The sequence below is a fragment of the Oncorhynchus kisutch genome, linkage group LG27, assembly GCF_002021735.2.
Source record: "Oncorhynchus kisutch isolate 150728-3 linkage group LG27, Okis_V2, whole genome shotgun sequence".
Lineage (NCBI taxonomy): Eukaryota > Metazoa > Chordata > Actinopteri > Salmoniformes > Salmonidae > Oncorhynchus > Oncorhynchus kisutch.
In genome coordinates, this window is record NC_034200.2 from 42537168 (window position 1) to 42557748 (window position 20581).

The window sequence follows — 20581 nt, forward strand, 5'->3', positions numbered from 1 at the left end:
CCTCCTGCCCTGGCCCCTCCTCCTCCTCCTGCCCTGGCCTCCCCTCCTCCTCTTCCTCCTGGCCTCCCCTCCTCCTCCTGGCTTCCCGTCCTCTTCCTGGCCTGGCCTGACTTCCCCTCCTTCCTTCTGCATACTGCCCTGGCCTCCCCTCCTGCCCTGGTTTGGCCTCCCCTCCTCCTCCTGGCCTCCCCTCCTCCTCCTGGCATCTCCTCCTCCTGGCTTCCCATCCTCTTCCTGGCCTGGCCTGACTTCCCCTCCCTTCTTCTGCATACTGCCCTGCCCTGGCCTTCCCTCCCTGGCCTCTCCTCCTCCTCCCACTGCCCTGGCCTCTCCTCTTCCTCCTGGCCTCTCCTCCTCCTCCTCCTGGCCTCTCCTCCTCCTGGCCTCTCCTCCTCTCACTGCCCTGGTCTCTCCTCCTCCTCCTCCTCCAGGCCTCTCCTCCTCCCACTGCCCTGGCCTCTCCTCCTCCTCCTCCTGGCCACTCCTCCTCCCACTGCCCTGGCCTCTCCTCCTCCTCCTGGCCACTCCTCCTCCCATTGCCCTGGCCTCTCCTCCTCCTCCTCCTCCTCCTGGCCACTCCTCCTCCCACTGCCCTGGCCTCTCCTCCTCCTCCTGGCCTCTCCTCCTCCCACTGCCCTGGCCTCTCCTCCTCCTCCTGGCCACTCCTCCTCCCATTGCCCTGGCCTCTCCTCCCCCCCTCCTGGCCACTCCTCCTACCACTGCCCTGGTCTCTCCTCCTCCCCCCCTCCTGGCCTCTCCTCCTCCCACTGCCCTGGCTGTGTTCCCAGAGAGCTTCTGTTCAGTTCTGTCCTGTCCTGTGACTGTTCTGCTCTGTTCTACTCTGCCCTCCTCTGTCCTGTTCTTCTTTGTCCTGTCCTGCTCTGCTCCATACTGTTTTGGCTGTGTGGTGTTGGTGAAAGCTGGGAGTTTAGCCAAGTAGAGAGTCCACTTCACCTCCCACCCAGCCCCCTTTGCCTCCGCCTCCTCCTCCTCCTCCACCCCCTCGCCTCAATTCAAAGGGGCTTTATTGCCAAAACAAGTGAAAAAACAAACAAAAGCGAAGAAGACGAAACAACAAACTAAAAACTATTACAATTGAACAGTAAACATTGCACTCCAAATGTTTTATTTTTAAAGAGACATCTCAAGTCTTATTATCAACTATGTACAGTGTTTCAGCAATGTGCAAATAGTTGTAGTTTGAAAGGGAAGATAAATATTGGTGGTATTTACAATGTTTGTTCTTCACTGGCTGCCCTTTTCTCATGGCAACAGGTCACACATCTCGCTGCTGTGATGTCACTTCACCTAACAGATATGAGAGTTTATCAATGTTTGATTTGTTTTCTAATTCTCTGTGTGTCTGTGGGAAATATGTATTTCTAATGTGGTCAGGAAGTGCAGCTCAGTTTCAGCTCTCTAGAGAAGACAGGCTATGGTGGAATCTCTGCTCACTGAGTCTGTATGTAATTTTTTATTTATTTAACCTTGTTTAACTTGGCAATCAGTTAAGAACAAATGATTATTTACAATGACGGCCGACCCCTGCCAAACCCTTACCCGGACGACGCTGGGCCAATTGTGAGCCTCCCCTATGGGACTCCCAATCACGGCCGGTTGTGATAGAGCCTGGAATTGAACCAGGGTCTGCAGTGACGCCTGTAGCACTGAGATGCAGTGCTTTAGACCACTGAACCAGGGTCTGTAGTGACGCATCTAGCACTGAGATGCAGTGTCTTAGACCGCTGAACCAGGGTCTGTAGTGACGCCTCTAGCACTGAGATGCAGTGTCTTAGACCGCTGAACCAGAGTCTGTAGTGACGCCTCTAGCACTGAGATGCAGTGTCTTAGACCGCTGAACCAGAGTCTGTAGTGACGCCTCTAGCACTGAGATGCAGTGTCTTAGACCGCTGAACCAGGGTCAGTAGTGACTCCTCTAGCACTGAGATGCAGTGTCTTAGACCGCTGAACCAGAGTCTGTAGTGACGCCTCTAGCACTGAGATGCAGTGTCTTAGACCGCTGAACCAGAGTCTGTAGTGACGCCTCTAGCACTGAGATGCAGTGTCTTAGACCGCTGAACCAGGGTCTGTAGTGACGCCTCTAGCACTGAGATGCAGTGTCTTAGACCGCTGAACCAGGGTCTGTAGTGACGCCTCTAGCACTGAGATGCAGTGCCCTTAGACCGCTGAACCAGGGTCTGTAGTGACGCCTGTAGCACTGAGATGCAGTGTCTTAGACCGCTGAACCAGGGTCTGTAGTGACGCCTCTAGCACTGAGATGCAGTGTCTTAGACCGCTGAACCAGGGTCTGTAGTGACGCCTCTAGCACTGAGATGCAGTGCCCTTAGACCGCTGAACCAGGGTCTGTAGTGACGCCTGTAGCACTGAGATGCAGTGTCTTAGACCGCTGAACCAGGGTCTGTAGTGATGCAGTGCTTTAGACTTCTGCGCCACTCAGGAGCCCTTAATCCTTGACATTCCTTAATTTTCCACCTGATAGGTGTGGCATATCAAGAAGCTGATTAAACAGAATGATCATTACACAGGTGCACCTTGTGCAGGGGACAATAAAAGGCAACTCGCAACGCAATGCCGCAGGCTCAAGTTGAGGGATCAATTGGCATATTGACTGCAGGAATGTCCACCAGAGCTTTTGCCAAAAAATGAAATGTTAATTTCTCTACCAACATAGTTTTTTACAAATTTGGCAGTATGTCCAACCGGCCTTACAACCACAGACCATGTGTAACCACAACAGCCCAGGACCTCCACATTTGGCTTCTTCGTCTGAGACCAGCCTCCCAGACAGCTGATGAAACTGGGTTTGCACAACCAAATCAATTTCTTCACAAACTGTTTGAAACCTCTTCAGGGAATCTCATCAGCGTGCTCGTGATCCTCACCAGGTGCTTGACCTGACTGCAGTTTGGCTTCGTCACCAAGAAGAGTGGGCAAATGCTCACCTTCGATGGGCACTGGCACGCTGGAGAAGTGTGCTCTTCACAGATGAATCCCGGTTTCAACTGTATTGGGTAGCTGGCAGACAGCGCGCGTCTGGCGTCGTGTTGGCGAGCGGTTTGCAGATGTCAACGTTGTGAACCGAGTGCCCCATGGTGGCGGTGGGGTTATGGTATGGTGTTTACTGATGTCAACGTTGTGAACAGAGTGCCCCATGGTGGCGGTGGGGTTATGGTGTTTACTGATGTCAACGTTGTGAACAGAGTGCCCCATGGTGGCGGTGGGGTTATGGTGTTTACTGATGTCAACGTTGTGAACAGAGTGTCCCATGGTGGCAGTGGGGTTATGGTATGGTGTTTACTGATGTCAACGTTGTGAACAGAGTGCCCCATGGTGGTGGTGGGGTTATGGTATGGGCAGGTGTAAGCTATCGACAACGAACGCAATTGCTTTTTATTGATGGCAATTTGAATGCACAGAGATGCCGTGATGAGATCCTGAGGCCCATTGTGGTGCCATTCATCCACCGCCATCACCTCATGTTTCAGCATGATAATGCACAGCCCCATGTCGCAATGATCTGTACACAATTCCTGGAAGCTGAAAATGTCCCAGTTCTTCTTTTGACATGTCACCCATTGAGCATGTTTGCGATGCTCTAGATTGACATGTACTTCAGCAGGTTCGAGTTCCTGCCAATGTCCAGCAACTTTGCACAGCTATTGAAGAGGGGACAACATTCCACAGGCCACAGCCAACAGCCTGATTAACTCTATGTGAAGGAGATGTGTCGCGCTGCATGAGACAGGGTGGTCAAACCAGATACTGACTGGTTTTCTGATCCATCCCCCTACCTTTTTTAAGGTATCTGACCAACAGATGCATATCTGTATTCCCAGTCATGTGAAATCCATAGATTAGGACCTAATGAATTTATTTACATTGACTGATTTCCTTATGAACTGTAACACAGTAAAATATTTTAAATTGTTGCATGTTAATTATTTTATTTTTTTGCAGAATTGTTTGTCCCGTTTTCTGAATTCTTGGTTGGTGAGTTCAGACCTCACAACCATGGAGGGTAATGGGTTCTATCTGTATAATGTACTGGTAGTGTAATGTGGGTTCTAGAACTGATTTTAAGTAATTTTTTTTGCCAGATCTTAATTGGTATGTTGAATTTTATGTTCCCTTTGATGGAGTAGAAGGCCCTTCTTGCCTTGTCTCTCAGATCGTTCATAGCTTTGTAGAAGTTACCTGTGGAGCTGATGTTTAGGCCGAGGTGGGTATAGTTTTTTTGTGTGCTCTAGGGCAACCGTGTCTAGATGGAATTTATATTTATGATCCTGACGACTTTTCCTTTGGTTGTCTGCTTGACATTTCACATTCACTTGAACTGAGAAGCTGTACAGCCTGTTGCTTGTTTCTGTTTATCAGTCTGTGTATTAAATAATATGAAACAGTCTGTTTGCTGCTTTTCATTAAATCATGCAGAGCTGTGTTCATATGAGCAGACTAGAGAGCTATAGGAGACCACATTTATATCAGTTATTAAATAGAACATTCAGACCACATTTATATCAGTTATTAAATAGAACATTCCATGCGAAAATATCTGGTTAAACAGCCACCACTGACTTTTTAATTTTTAAAAAGACTGTCACATGACTACATAAATTGAAACATCGTGATTTTAGAGACACAATTTTAACAATTGCCTATGATTAAAAGTTTAGGCTATAATGGACTCATCATTCTTCATCATCATCATTATTCACACCATTCCAATTTAACCAAGTCACAATTATCAGCTTTGGAATTGACATCAGTGAGCAGGCTTTCCGAGTGAGGAGAGACACGAGTGGACCAAAGGAACACGTCTGAAAAATTAATTATGGAATTCGAGCCACAGAAATCCAATGTTTATATAAAATGCCTGCCTTTATCCCAACATTTTAAGTATGTTGTTTTCATTTAGTCTCCCTATAATATGAAAAATGTAGGCTATTTAAAAATAACAGAATACCATATTTTGAGTTGGCTCTATAGGCTATTATAGTGAAGACCTATCCGAGGTTCAACTTTAAGGCAAGGGCATCTTTTGATACTCACCTCATGTCTTGGACTATAGTCTCGTTCATATTATCATGCTTTGAACTCAGTATTTGTCCATCTCTCCCATTTGTTCCCATTTTCAATCAGAAAAATATGCCTGAGAGACTCACCAGACGGAACATTGGAATGTTGTGAAGTGCTGCCCAACCCTGGCTGGCCAGAACACTCCCCTGAATAATAATAATAGGCATACAAACTGAAGAATACTATTTTAGTATTTTATTAACTTAAGATTCTCACCAAGACAGGCAGACAGTCCAGACAAACAGTACAGTAGGTTATACATTGTACAAGAAGAGTATATAGGCTATTTTAAGAGAATGAACACAAACGTATGCTGCTAATGAACGATAACTAGGCCCAATCCATTACCTTAACTGTCCTCGTTGATCAGATCTGAATAAATGGGGTTGATGGATGTCCAGCAATCCAATTGCAAGCCATGAGGTGACTACCTCATGAAGCTGGTTGAGAGAATGCCAAGAGTGTGCAAAGCTGTCAAGGCAAAGTGTGGCTACTTTGAAGAATCTCAAATATAAAATATTTTTAGATTTGTTAAACACTTTTTTGGATTACTACATGATTCCATAATGTGTTATTTCATAGTTGTGATTATTCTACAATGTAGAAAATAGTAAAAAATAAAGAAAAACCCTTGAATGAGTGTTCTAGAACTTTTAACTGGTTCTATGTGTATATATTTGTAGCCAAACATGATTTAATGAAAAGCAGGGGAAACGTGCTACTTATTGTAGCCTCACGCAGATGAAAGAGTAGCGGAGGAAGGAGTTTTCTTCTGTTGCGGTGTTCGCGGTAAAATATTAAGCATTACACAACATGTGGGTCTAATCTTGAATGCTGATTGGTTAAAATCGCATTCCAGCCGGTGTCTATTCCACAAGTTACCACCGTCTAAATCTATGACGTTAAAATGCCTATTTACTCTGTTCCATCTGACTGTGCAATCCACTGTCTCATCAGCCCAGCCAGGCAATTTATAAACTTGATCTCCATTATTTTAAAAAAGCATCTAGATATTATCTTGCAGAACAAAAAAACTGAAAGACTGTGTCGCGCCTCTGGCAACGGAATCGATAGAACGACCAGCTGGCTTGGGTAGCAACCCTAGATTTGTGTCTGTGTTTAGAGGATCTATTGGTATGGTTTGCCGGCCCTCGACCTTCATCTCAGGCCTAACAACACCGGGCCAATATATTCTCCAAACACCGGCTTCAAGGGCATTATCACTTAAATGTGGCGGTGCTTCAGAGTGTTTGTTTGTGGGCTGACTGTGAACGCTCTGAGAGACTCTGGGTTGAGGTCAGTGATAAAGTAGTCTACAGTACTATTGCCAAGAGATGAGCTGTAGGTGTACCTTCCATAGGAGTCCCCTCGAAGCCTACCTGTTGACTATGTACTGACCCAGCGTGTGACAGAGCTGGAGGAGTTGTGACACTTTTTTTGTTGGTTGTTTTGTCATAGTTGTGCCTGGGGGGGGGGTATTTGGGTAGGTGTTTGTCCCCCTGTGTGCTGAGAATGTCAGGTTCTTGTCCGGTTCTGGCATTTAGGTCGCCACAGATTAGTACATGTCCCTGAGCCTGGAAATGATTGATTTCCCCCACCAGCATGGAGAAGCTGTCTTCATTAAAGTCTGGGGATCCTAGTGGGGGGATATAGGTAGCACACAGGAAGACATTTTACTCTGAGATCATTTCCTTCTTTATTTGTAACCAAATGTAAAATATCCAGTTTTGATTCATTGAATAATGGTCTGCTCTATACCAAATTAGCATAACTCCTGAATCTCTTCCCTGTGTAACACCCGGTAGTTTGGCTGATGGGACTACCAGCTCTCTTTTAACATGGAGGGCAACCAGTGGGTCCGTCTCCACTCTCTCTGACCCTCACTCGCTCTCTCTCTTGGTCTCTCTCTCACACTCTCTCATTCTCGCTATCGCTCTCTTCCTGACTCTCTCTCTCTCTCTCTCTCTCTCGGTCTCTCTCATTCTTTCTCCTCGATCGCCCCCCCCCCCCCCCTTCCAATTATTTATACTCCAGTAACCAGGGGCAACCCTTGCTTGTGTCAGTGATTGTCAGCTGATGCGCATGCAGTGCAGAGTGGAGCAGTGCTCTGTGTCTGTTAGTACACAATACAAGCAAAGAGGCCTAACAAGGAACGTCTTTTCTCTGCCACTCACGCTAGTCTGTGTCCCAAATGGCACCCTATTCCATATATAGTGCACTACTTTTGACCAGAGTCCAATGGGCCCTAGTGCACTATAAAGGGAATAGGGTACCTTTTTGGTACGCATCCTAGATAAGAGCCCTGTAACACTCAGAGGTCATTCTGATGACCCCATACTAATACAGCATGTCAGGTAAGGCAGGTCAGGAAACTAGTACATCATATCAGGAACCCCATCGATATTGGTATCATATGGGGTGGCAGGGTAGCCTAGTGGTTAGAGTGTTGGACTAGTAACCGGAAGGTTGCAAGTTCAAATCCCCGAGCTGACAAGGTACAAATCTGTCGTTCTGCCCCTGAACAGGCAGTTAACCCACTGTTCCCAGGCCGTCATTGTAAATAAGAATTTGTTCTTAACTGACTTGCCTAGTTAAATAAAGGTATAAAATAAATTGATATGGGTGTCATATCAAAAACCCCATAGATATTGGTATCATATCAGAAACCCCATAGATATTGGTATCATATCAGAAACCCAGAAATAAGGCGGTTCAGGAAACTAGTGCATCAGACTGCCTCAACACTTTGTCATTTCATCACACCAGGTTTAGAAAGTTTCATACAAACTGAAATTGTTTTAAACTCACTCAAGAACAAATGTCTACTGTACCATTATTCTCTATTGGTGTCGATACAATAGCATTGAAATAAATTGTCTGCTTGAAAGAAGCTTTGACAAGGGTTGATAGAATAATATAATATCTACCATTTTATCTATGGGTTTCTGAAATGGTACCATTTATCTATGGGTTTCTGACATGATGCCATTTATCTATGGGTTTCTGACATGATGCCATTTATCTATGGGTTTCTGACATGATGCCATTTATCTATGTGTTTCTGACATGATGCCATTTATCTATGGGTTTCTGACATGATGCCATTTATCTATGGGTTTCTGACATGATGCCATTTATCTATGGGTTTCTGACATGATAGTATTTTATTGGAGCCCTTTTGTACTGTCATTATTAGCCCTGTGTTTATTTATTTTACCTTTATTTAACTAGGCAAGTCAGTAACACACACAGACACAACCTGTGAAACACACACAGCCCATCTGTGATGTAAATAGCAGTGGAATAAATGATTGACCAGCGGTAGAGTCCTCCCAGTAGCTTTGGGGGACCAGCGGTAGAGTCCTCCCAGTAGCTTTGGGGGACCAGCGGTAGAGTCCTCCCAGTAGCTTTGGGGGACCAGCGGTAGAGTCCTCCCAGTAGCTTTGGGTGACCAGCGGTAGAGTCCTCCCAGTAGCTTTGGGTGACCATCGGTAGAGTCCTCCCAGTAGCTTTGGATGTGTCCCAAATGGCACCCTGTTCCCTTTGGGCCCTGGTTAACAGTAGTTCTCGATACAAGGAATGGTCTTCCATTTGGGACGCAGAGCCTTTCACCAGCCCTCCCAGTGGACTGAGCCATGGTCAGTTTAAAGGCCTTTTAAATCAGGCCTCAAACAGATCCCATTACCAACACCCCCTGGGTCTGCCACGAGGTTCCTACTGAAGGTGTGTCTCTGCTGCATCACTGGCGCTGGTAGAAAGGTCACCTTCCTCATCTGCTCTACCAGTGGGAATAGGACATGACCAAAGAATAAACACATGACTCACACATTAATGATTTCTCTGTTAACACGCTGACGCTCACGCTGAAAATAAACTTTGAACTCAAGGCTTGAATCGCAGACGGACATCAGGGAATGCTGTCTTATGTTTTTACAGAGATTTTGGGACAATACACTCGACTCTGTTATTCAACCAGACGGCTTTTCCATTTCCCGTATGGATCGAATGGCGGCTTCTGGTAAGAGTAGGGGGAGGGGTATGCTTTCTCATCAACAATTCCTGGTGTACCGAAGTTGAAAACATCTTGAGCGCCTGTTCACCCGACCTGGAGTTTCTGATGCTAAAATGCAGACCCCGCTATATGCCGAGGGAATTCACGTGCGTTATCACAGCTGTGTACATACCACAATAAGCAAACACCAAGATGGCACTCAACGAACTGTACAATAACATTAATTAGCAAGAATCCTCTTAACCGGAGGCAGTCTTTATTGTCGTGGGTGATTTAAAAAATAAAAAATTTAATCATTTGAAATATCACAAACATGATATCATCAACATGACATTCCCCAACCAAACCGGACATTCCCCAACCAAAAACCCTGGGTGAACAGAGAATCCGTACCATGCTGAGACCCGTACTGCAGCATTCAATGTCAGCAGAATGGACCCCCATGACTCGGTTGCGTGCAACGCATACAAAGCAAGCAGGTACAAGGTCCACAAATCCATCAGGGATGCAAAAAGACAATACAGACTGAAACTTGAATTGATGTTTGACAATTCAGACTTGCGACACTTGTCACACCTGGACAAAAGGAACACCTATGTGAGAATGCTGTTCATTGACTACAGTTCAGCATTCAACACTATTGTTCCCTCCAAGCTCAGAACCCTAAGTCTGGACACTACCCTCTGCAACTGGACACTGGACTTCCTGACGGGCAGACCAGTGTCATGACGTGGCCCTTTCTGTGTACATAGATTGTGGCTTCCCCTCTCTCTCCTACACCCAGGTTCTGTTATCTCAGGTCGTAAATTTCTGGTGGAGACTCTCCCCCTGGCAATGCAGTATGGAGAGAGAGATTTTCACAGTAGAACAAAGGAACTCCCACCAAATTCTACTACATTGCAGAATTTGAGAATTGAACAATATCCATATTTTGGAGAATGTGTAAACGGTCGATGGAGAAGCCAGCTACGACCCGGTCTGTTTTTGTTTCGTGTTTGTGATGAAAGACAATGCAGCCACATTACCCTAACTCTGTTTATACAGGTTCTTCAGTTATGAGGCTTGCATCTAATTATTGTATAAAATGAATGAGTAAAGATGAAACTATTTGTGAAATGATGTGATGTTAAACCTTTAATGTGAGAGAATTGTATTCCATTTTAAGTTTAACTAAGTCATTGGCACAGACATGATCAGGCGTCATGGAACCGCCTATTCTACTGTTGCAAATAAAAGCCCCTCCTAATAAAATCCTCTTCAGACTGAGCAAACCCACAGCGTGAGCTGTGATTGCGAATAGTTATTGAATTCCTAACCATACCATGTGGAGCATTGGCTACACGGCTGGAAATGGTTAAACTCTGAGACTATCGATCCCTACAGAATCTTAGATACTAATTACTAGTTTGCAGCTAGGAATTATGTAAACTTGGGACGAGAATACCGCCAACCGCCGAAACACCTATTCTATGAGAACATTTCTGAATGGTACTCTGAAGTATCCATTCTAAGACTTTGATCTTCAGGGAAACAGAAAGAGAGAGAGAGAGACTCGGATGAACTCTCCAGCAGACAGACCGGATTCCAACAGAGATCACAACGACACATGGGCGTAAATATATATTGATTGCAATTATTCCCAAATGAGTGAGCGTTCATGTGCAAAGGATTAGCATTTAAATTAATATAATTATCAACTGTGTGTCGTGATCCCTTTTGTCTTTCCCGCTTCTTTCCCAGTCCACACCGTGCCACCTGGGTCCTCACCCAGGACTATCGCTGCACCGTGCCACCTGGGTCCTCTCCCAGGACTATCGCTGCACCGTGCCACCTGGGTCCTCTCCGTTCCTCTCCCAGGACTATCGCTGCACCATGCCACCTGGGTCCTCTCCGTTCCTCTCCCAGTACTATCGCTGCACCGTGCCACCTGGGTCCTCTCCCAGGACTATCGCTGCACCGTGCCACCTGGTCCTCTCCCAGGACTATCGCTGCACCGTGCCACCTGGGTCCTCTCCCAGGACTATCGCTGCACCGTGCCACCTGGTCCTCTCCCAGTACTATCGCTGCACCGTGCCACCTGGGTCTTCTCCCAGGACTATCGCTGCACCGTGCCATCTGGTCCTCTCCCAGGACTATCGCTGCACCGTGCCACCTGGGTCCTCTCCCAGGACTATCGCTGCACCGTGCCACCTGGGTCCTCTCCCAGTACTATCGCTGCACCGTGCCACCTGGGTCTTCTCCCAGGACTATCGCTGCACCGTGCCATCTGGTCCTCTCCCAGGACTATCGCTGCACCGTGCCACCTGGGTCCTCTCCCAGGACTATCGCTGCACCGTGCCACCTGGGTCCTCTCCCAGTACTATCGCTGCACCGTGCCACCTGGGTCTTCTCCCAGGACTATCGCTGCACCGTGCCATCTGGTCCTCTCCCAGGACTATCGCTGCACCGTGCCACCTGGGTCCTCTCCCAGGACTATCGCTGCACCGTGCCACCTGGGTCTTCTCCCAGGACTATCGCTGCACCGTGCCACCTGGGTCCTCTCCCAGTACTATCGCTGCACCGTGCCACCTGGGTCTTCTCCCAGGACTATCGCTGCACCGTGCCATCTGGTCCTCTCCCAGGACTATCGCTGCACCGTGCCACCTGGGTCTTCTCCCAGGACTATCGCTGCACCGTGCCATCTGGTCCTCTCCCAGGACTATCGCTGCACCGTGCCATATAGTCCTCTCCCAGGACTATCGCTGCACCGTGCCACCTGGGTCTTCTCCCAGGACTATCGCTGCACCGTGCCATCTGGTCCTCTCCCAGGACTATCGCTGCACCGTGCCATATGGTCCTCTCCCAGGACTATCGCTGCACCGTGCCATATGGTCCTCTCCCAGGACTATCGCTGCACCGTCAAGAAATGTATTTTAAAAAATGAATGAAAAATATATCAAATAAAACACTGTGTATAGAAAACATTAAGAACACCTTGCTAATATTGAATTGGAACCTACCTTTGGCCCTCAGAACAGCCACAATTCATCGGTGCATGGACTCTACAAGGTGCTGAAAGCGTTCCACAGGGATCCTGGCCCATGTTGACTCCAAATCTTTCCACAGTTGTGTCAAGATGGCTGGATTTATTTTTGGTGGTGGACCATTCTTGATACAGACGGGAAACTGTTGAGTGTGAAAGAACTAGCAGCATTGCAGTTCATGACACAAAACGGTGCGCCTGCTGGCACCTACTACCTTACCCCGTTCAAGGGCTTGCCCAATCACCCTCTGAATGGCACACATACTGTACACAAACCGTGTCTCAATTGTCTCAACAACACTTAAAAACCCTTATTTAACCTGTCTCCTTCTGTTCAGCTACACTGATTTGAAGTGGATTTAACAAGTGACATCCAATAAGGAATCATAGTTTCACCTGGATTCACCTGGTCAGTCAATGTCATGGAAAGATCTGGTGTTCTTAATGTTTTGTCCAGATCAGAAAGTATTCACCCCCCCCTGAAACAATACATGTTAGAAACTCCTTTGACAGCGATTACAGCTGGGAGTCTTTATGGCTAAGTCTCTCTAAGAGCTTTGCACATAAAATGTTTAAAAAAGGAATTATCTTAGTTAGTGATATTATGAATAGGAAAGGCTGAGTTATGTCACATGTGCAGTTAACAATCATATGGGAATATCTGCTCAATCCAAATTAAAACCAACTGATTGCAGTGTTACTGCAAAAATGGAGGAGGAAGGAGGAAGGGGGAGAAGGTAGGGAACGTGTCTGTCCTCCCTGAGTCGAAAAACCAAAATTGGCAACAACAAAAAAAATGTTGGGAAGAGTTTAACTTGAGGACCAAAATGTTGACCGAGGCTCCATACAGGTTGCAAAATTAGTTAGGAAGAGATTTTTTGATGTTCCGATTCCGTGGCACATGGTTTTATCAACTGTCTCTCTGTCTCTTCATGTGTCTCCAGATCCTGTTCTGTACATTGAACACCCATAAGATGGACATGGAGAAGCTGCTTGGTGGTCAGATCGGCCTGGAAGACTTTATATTCGCCCACATTAAAGGGATTAAGAAGGAGGTGGAGGTGTTTAAATCAGAGGAGGCCCTGGGACTCACCATCACAGATAACGGGGCGGGATACGCCTTCATCAAGGTAGGATTTTGTTTAGATATTTAAAAAATAGAGAGAGATGTTATTGAGATATGAAAGATAGGAGCGTTTGCGAGTCAGAATGGCCGGATCACAACCCATCCTGGTAGCCTTTACATGTGCCAGGGTGCCGAGTACTCACTGCTTGATTACTCAGGCCACATCAAGGTAGGATACAATCAATCAATCCATAAAATCTCATCAATCAACCAATAAAATATATCAATTGAATCATTACAATCACAGGGCTGTCACTTCTATTAGGCAGTTATTATAGACGATAGTTATATGATCAGGACTCGGGTGTCAATTATGTAGTGAAGTAAAACAATCGTTGGGGTTTAGTACTTCCTGGTCTTAGAGAGGCTAGTTTAGTACTTCCTGGTCTTAGAGAGGCTAGTTTAGTACTACCTGGTCTTAGAGAGGCTAGTATAGTACTACCTGGTCTTAGAGAGGCTAGTTTAGTACTACCTGGTCTTAGAGAGGCTAGTTTAGTACTACCTGGTCTTAGAGAGGCTAGTTTAGTACTACCTGGTCTTAGAGAGGCTAGTTTAGTACTACCTGGTCTTAGAGAGGCTAGTATAGTACTACCTGGTCTTAGAGAGGCTAGTTTAGTACTACCTGGTCTTAGAGAGGCTAGTTTAGTACTACCTGGTCTTAGAGAGGCTAGTTTAGTACTACCTGGTCTTAGAGAGGCTAGTTTAGTACTACCTGGTCTTAGAGAGGCTAGTTTAGTACTACCTGGTCTTAGAGAGGCTAGTTTAGTACTACCTGGTCTTAGAGAGGCTAGTTTAGTACTACCTGGTCTTAGAGAGGCTAGTTTAGTACTACCTGGTCTTAGAGAGGCTAGTATAGTACTACCTGGTCTTAGAGAGGCTAGTTTAGTACTACCTGGTCTTAGAGAGGCTAGTTTAGTACTACCTTAAGGCTGGTTTTATGATCAAAGTTTTCCAAAGTTTTGGCTGAAGGAAACAGCGGTATTAATGTCAGGGTTTTATGACGACAAGCTGGTGGGCTCTATAGGCTAGTGTGTAAAACATTGCCCCCCCCCCCCCTGGTGGGCTCTATAGGCTAGTGTGTAAAACATTGCCCCCCCCCTGGTGGGCTCTATAGGCTAGTGTGTAAAACATTGCCCCCCCCCCTGGTGGGCTCTATAGGCTAGTGTGTAAAACATTGCCCTGCCCCCCCCTGGTGGGCTCTATAGGCTAGTGTGTAAAACATTGCCCCCCCCCCCCCCCCCCTGGTTGGCTCTATAGGCTAGTGTGTAAAACATTGCCCTGCCCCCCCCCCCCCCCCCCCCCCCCCCCCGGTGGGCTCTATAGGCTAGTGTGTAAAACATTGCCCCCCCCCCCCCGGTGGGCTCTATAGGCTAGTGTGTAAAACATTGCCCCCCCCCTGGTGGGCTCTATAGGCTAGTGTGTAAAACATTGCTCCAAGACACCCCCTTGTGTTGGTGAAGCGTCACGGTATCTTCAGAGCGTTTACACCAGAGGTTTTCTTACTGTTTTGATTAGTCAGCGTTTTCCAGAACAGACTGACCCCCGGGTACACGAACCAGCTTCAGGGGAAAGATGGACTATAGTATCTGTGTATGTGACAAATAAATTTGATTTGATTTGATCTTTGTATCTACTGTATGCAGTTTGGGTTAATTGTTACCTATATAGTCTGTTTGATGGTGTCAGCACTAGTTCACCAGGGCCCGGTTTCCCATTAGTGATTCAAATTAGACTTACGAGTGTTTTTTTTATTTTAACGATGCCTCTTTCCGACAACGGCCGAAGATGTAACGTGTGTTTTCCCAGAACACCACACTGAGAGAAGGTTCACTAAGTGTGTCCTTGAGGCGTAGTGTTGATACTGATAGGATGGAAAGAAAGGGAGCTCTCGGATCAGCTTTCTCCATTCAAATCTTACCTTTAACATTAGAATTATTTCACCAAACTGACAATGGATCAGCTTTCTCCATTCAAATTGGACCTTAATGGTCAAATCCACTCAAACTATCTCTAGCGCTGTTTTGCATCAGTTCACGGTTGATTCAGTCCCAACATGTTTTGCATGTCAGTTATCAAGATATTGGACTTTCAAGAAGCAAAGTGTCACAGGTCACGTCATCATGATGATGATGCAACATTTAGAATTCATTGACAATACTGACGACCAATCCGCTCCTAAGAGAGATATTATCGAGGCGGCTTATTCTAATGCGTATCCAATTAAAATGCTCTAAATCCCAGATCTGGCGCATCATCGCACGTTAGGCTACACATCATGAGATATATTGAGACTAATTACAGACAGTAGCCTACCAATAACAAAACAGAACTCTATTGAATGAACATGAATTGTATTGATAATATGTATTGATAATTGATGATATGATTGAATTATATACAGTAGGCCTATGTAGCATATACTGTAGGCTATTCATTTTTTTTATGCAGTTGTTACAGTATGACTTTAGACCGTCCCCTCGCCCCATACCCAGGCACGAACCAGCGACCCTCTGCTCACATCAACAACAGTCACCCTCGAAGCATCGTTACCCATCACTCCACTAAAGCCGTGGCCCTTGCAGAGCAAGGGTAAACACTACTTCAAGGTCTCAGAGCGAGTGATGTCACCGATTGAAACGCTATTTAGCGCGCACCACCGCTAACTAAGCTAGCCGTTTCACACCCGTTACACATGATGATCCTATTTAGCGCGCACCACCGCTAACTAAGCTAGCCGTTTCACATCCGTTACACATGACGCTATTTAGCGCGCACCACCGCTAACTAAGCTAGCCGTTTCACATCCGTTACACATGATGACGCTATTTAGCGTTACACAGCCATCTCGGTTATCATTTGAAGCTTTTTATCCTTCGATTTGTTTGTAACATTTACAAAGACATTGGCAACTTTGTTCTGATGTTACCAACGGTCATAGAGAGACAGATAAACATCTTGATTCTATGTTTAGCGGAGAACTTGTGTGTATAAAGTGATGCTGGAGGGCAATAAAAGCATCTTACGATGCTCTCCGTTGTTCTAGAGTGGTCTGGGGAAGAGGTTGGATTTACCAGTGTTTTCAAGAGCAACTTTAGTAACGATGGTTTTTGGGAAACAGCTCGTAGACTTAACGATGCTCCTACGAAGGTTCTAACGATGAGCTTTTTGGGAAACCGGGCCCTGGTCATATTCCTTGGTGAATAAAAGTACCTCTGATTTGTGGTCATAAAGCTGACTGTGGTTCTGAAGGAACCTGGTCAGTCATAAAGCTGACTGTGGTTCTGAAGGAACCTGGTCAGTCATAAAGCTGGTTGTGGTTCTGAAGGAACCTGGTCGGTCATAAAGCTGGTTGTGGTTCTGTAGGAACCTGGTCGGTCATAAAGCTGACTGTGGTTCTGAAGGAACCTGGTCGGTCATAAAGCTGGTTGTGGTTCTGAAGGAACCTGGTCGGTCATAAAGCTGGTTGTGGTTCTGAAGGAACCTGGTCGGTCATAAATCTGGTTGTGGTTCTGAAGGAACCTGGTCGGTCATAAAGCTGGTTGTGGTTCTGAAGGAACCTGGTCGGTCATAAAGCTGACTGTGGTTCTGAAGGAACCTGGTCGGTCATAAAGCTGACTGTGGTTCTGAAGGAACCTGGTCGGTCATAAAGCTGGTTCTATTTGTGGTTTTGAAGGAACCTGCTCGGTCATAAACATTTGGGAGGGACCATACTGGTTCTGTGAACCTCCCTCTCATTCCTTAACAGACTCAGCCTGTATTAAGTGGATCATTCATATTCACACAGAACCAAAACCCAGGACCGTGCAGATGATCCTAAATTAGGAGATAAATCTGCACGGATATATTTTCTTTATTTCAACTCTTTGAAGCCTCTCATTATCAGAGAAGCCTTTCAACTAGTCCTCTATAGCCTTTCAACTAGTCCTCTATAGCCTTTCAACTAGACCTGTATAGAAACTATAGATCTTGATATTTAACTAGGCCTCTATAGAAACTATAGATCTTGATATTTAACTAGTCCTGTATAGAAACTATAGATCTTGATATTTAACTAGTCCTGTATAGAAACTATAGATCTTGATATTTAACTAGTCCTGTATAGAAACTATAGATCTTGATATTTAACTAGTCCTCTATAGAAACTATAGATCTTGATATTTTTAGACCTGTCCTATAGATCTTTAATCACCTGTAGGAATAAAAGATCAATTATACCAAGTTCTTAAAATAATTCATTTGTTGGAACTGATTATGGTTAGACAATTTGATTCACTGATTATGGTTAGAGACAATTTGATTCACTGATTATGGTTAGAGACAATTTGATTCACTGATTATGGTTAGAGACAATTTGATTCACTGATTATGGTTAGACAATTTGATTCACTGATTTGGTTAGACAATTTGATTCACTGATTATGGTTAGACAATTTGATTCACTGATTATGGTTAGACAATTTGATTCACTGATTATGGTTAGACAATTTGATTCACTGATTTGGTTAGACAATTTGATTCACTGATTATGGTTAGACAATTTGATTCACTGATTATGGTTAGACAATTTGATTCACTGATTATGGTTAGACAATTTGATTCACTGATTATGGTTAGACAATTTGATTCACTGATTATGGTTAGACAATTTGATTCACTGATTATGGTTAGACAATTTGATTCACTGATTATGGTTAGACAATTTGATTCACTGATTATGGTTAGACAATTTGATTCACTGATTATGGTTAGACAATTTGATTAGACAATTTGATTCACTGATTATGGTTAGACAATTTGATTCACTGATTATGGTTAGACAATTTGATTCACTGATTATGGTTAGACAATTTGATTCACTGATTATGGTTAGACAATTTGATTCACTGATTATGGTTAGACAATTTGATTCACTGATTATGGTTAGACAATTTGATTCACTGATTATGGTTAGACAATTTGATTCACTGATTATGGTTAGACAATTTGATTCACTGATTATGGTTAGACAATTTGATTCACTGATTATGGTTAGACAATTTGATTCACTGATTATGGTTAGACAATTTGATTCACTGATTATGGTTAGAGACAATTTGATTCACTGATTATGGTTAGAGACAATTTGATTCACTGATTATGGTTAGAGACAATTTGATTCACTGATTATGGTTATGCCATTTTTGTCCGACATCGAAGACTTGTGATAATGTCAACATACGCTCAATTTAATTGGCCTTTATTGGCCCCTATTAGAACATGCTGTATGTTTTATATTGCCGAAGCCACTGAAGAAACAACTAAACATGAACACATTAACAGTGATAATTACACTCATAAAGGATTAAGATGTTTCAAATGTCATGTTATAAGCTGTGTTTTGGCAGTTGTAGTAGGAATAGTAGTGGAAGATAAATAAACAGAGAAATATTGGTGGTATTTACAATGTTTGTGCTCCACTAGTTGCCCTGTTTTCAAATCGTGCTGCTGTGACACACATTGTGGTATTTCACCTAACATATATTGGAGTTTATCAATGTTAGCCTTGTTTAAAAATGTGTTTTAAGATTAAATTTAAGATCTGTGGGAAATACGTGTCTCTAATATGGTCGTATCTTTGGCAGGAGGTTAGGACCTGCAGATCAGTTTCCAGCTCATTTTGTGTGGCAGCCTTTCTTTTCTCAAGAGCCAGGTCTGCCGATGTTGGCCTCTCTCAATAGCAAGGCTATGCTCATTTAATCTGTACAGGTTCAGGTTCACCTCTCTGTAGGTGAGGGCTTTGTGGTGGAATGCGTGGACATCTCTTCCATTTAGGTGGATATTGAATTGAACAGCTCTTTTCTGGTGTTTTGATAATTAGTGGGGGTAGTCCTAATTCTGCTCTGCATTGTTTGGGGTTTTGCATTGTACATGAAGGATATTTTGGGCAGAATTCTGCATGCAGAGTGTCAATTGTGTGTTTGTCCCATTAGAGTGAATTCTTGGTTGGTGAGCAGACTCCAGACCTCACAACCATAGAGGGGAATGGATTCTACAACTGATTTGAAATAGAAAGCCCTTCTTGCATTTTGTCTCAGATCAGCTTTGTGAAAGTTACCTGTGGTATTGATGCCGAGGTAGGTATAATTATTAATGTGCTCTAGGGCAACAGTGTCTAGATGGAAATTGTATTTGTTGTCCTGGCAACTGGACCTTTTTTTGGAACACCATTATTTTGGTCTCACTGAGATTTTACTGTCAGGGCCCAGGTCAGACAGGGCCCAGGTCAGTCAGAGCCCAGGTCAGTCAGAGCCCAGGTCAGTCAGAGCCCAGGTCAGTCAGAGCCCAGGTCAGTCAGGGCCCAGGTCAGTCAGAGCCCAGGTCAGTCAGAGCCCAGGTCAGTCAGAGCCCAGGTCAGTCAGAGCCCAGGTCAGTCAGGGCCCAGGTCAGTCAGAGCCCAGGTCAGTCAGAGCCCAGGTCAGTCAGAGCCCAGGTCAGTCAGAGCCCAGGTCAGTCAGAGCCCAGGTCTGTCAGGGCCCAGGTCTGTCAGGGCCCAGGTCAGTCAGAGCCCAGGTCAGTCAGAGCCCAGGTCAGTCAGGGCCCAGGTCAGTCAGGGCCCAGGTCAGTCAGGGCCCAGGTCAGTCAGGGCCCAGGTCAGTCAGGGCCCAGGTCAGTCAGGGCCCAGGTCTGTCAGGGCCCAGGTCTGTCAGGGCCCAGGTCTGTCAGGGCCCATGTCTGTTAGGGCCCAGGTCTGACAGAATCTGTGCAGAAGATCTAGGTGCTGCTGTAGACCCTCTTCGGTTGGGGACAGATCTAGGTGCTGCTGTAGGCCCTCTTCGGTTGGGGACAGATCTAGGTGCTGCTGTAGGCCCTCTTCGGTTGGGGACAGATCTAGGTGCTGCTGTAGGCCCTCTTCGGTTGGGGACAGATCTAGGTGCTGCTGTAGGCCCTCTTCGGTTGGGGACAGATCTAGGTGCTGCTGTAGGCCCTCTTCGGTTGGGGACAGATCTAGGTGCTGCTGTAGGCCCTCTTCGGTTGGGGACAGATCTAGGTGCTGCTGTAGGCCCTCTTCGGTTGGGGACAGATCTAGGTGCTGCTGTAGGCCCTCTTCGGTTGGGGACAGATCTAGGTGCTGCTGTAGGCCCTCTTCGGTTGGGGACAGATCTAGGTGCTGCTGTAGGCCCTCTTCGGTTGGGGACAGATCTAGGTGCTGCTGTAGGCCCTCTTCGGTTGGGGACAGATCTAGGTGCTGCTGTAGGCCCTCTTCGGTTGGGGACAGATCTAGGTGCTGCTGTAGGCCCTCTTCGGTTGGGGACACAAGTATCAGATCATCAGCGAACGGTAGACA

General features: G+C 45.6%; 1 protein-coding gene across 1 annotated transcript in view; it reads left to right on the forward strand.

Moving 5' to 3' along the window:
* The window catches only part of LOC109879698 (PDZ domain-containing protein GIPC1), a 46159-nt gene that overhangs the window by 20695 nt on the left and 4883 nt on the right, over window positions 1-20581 (forward strand). Inside the window, exon 2 of the mRNA XM_031806506.1 lies at window positions 13076-13261. Within this exon, the coding sequence (XP_031662366.1) occupies window positions 13076-13261 (186 nt within the window). The remainder of the gene's footprint in view (window positions 1-13075; window positions 13262-20581) is intronic.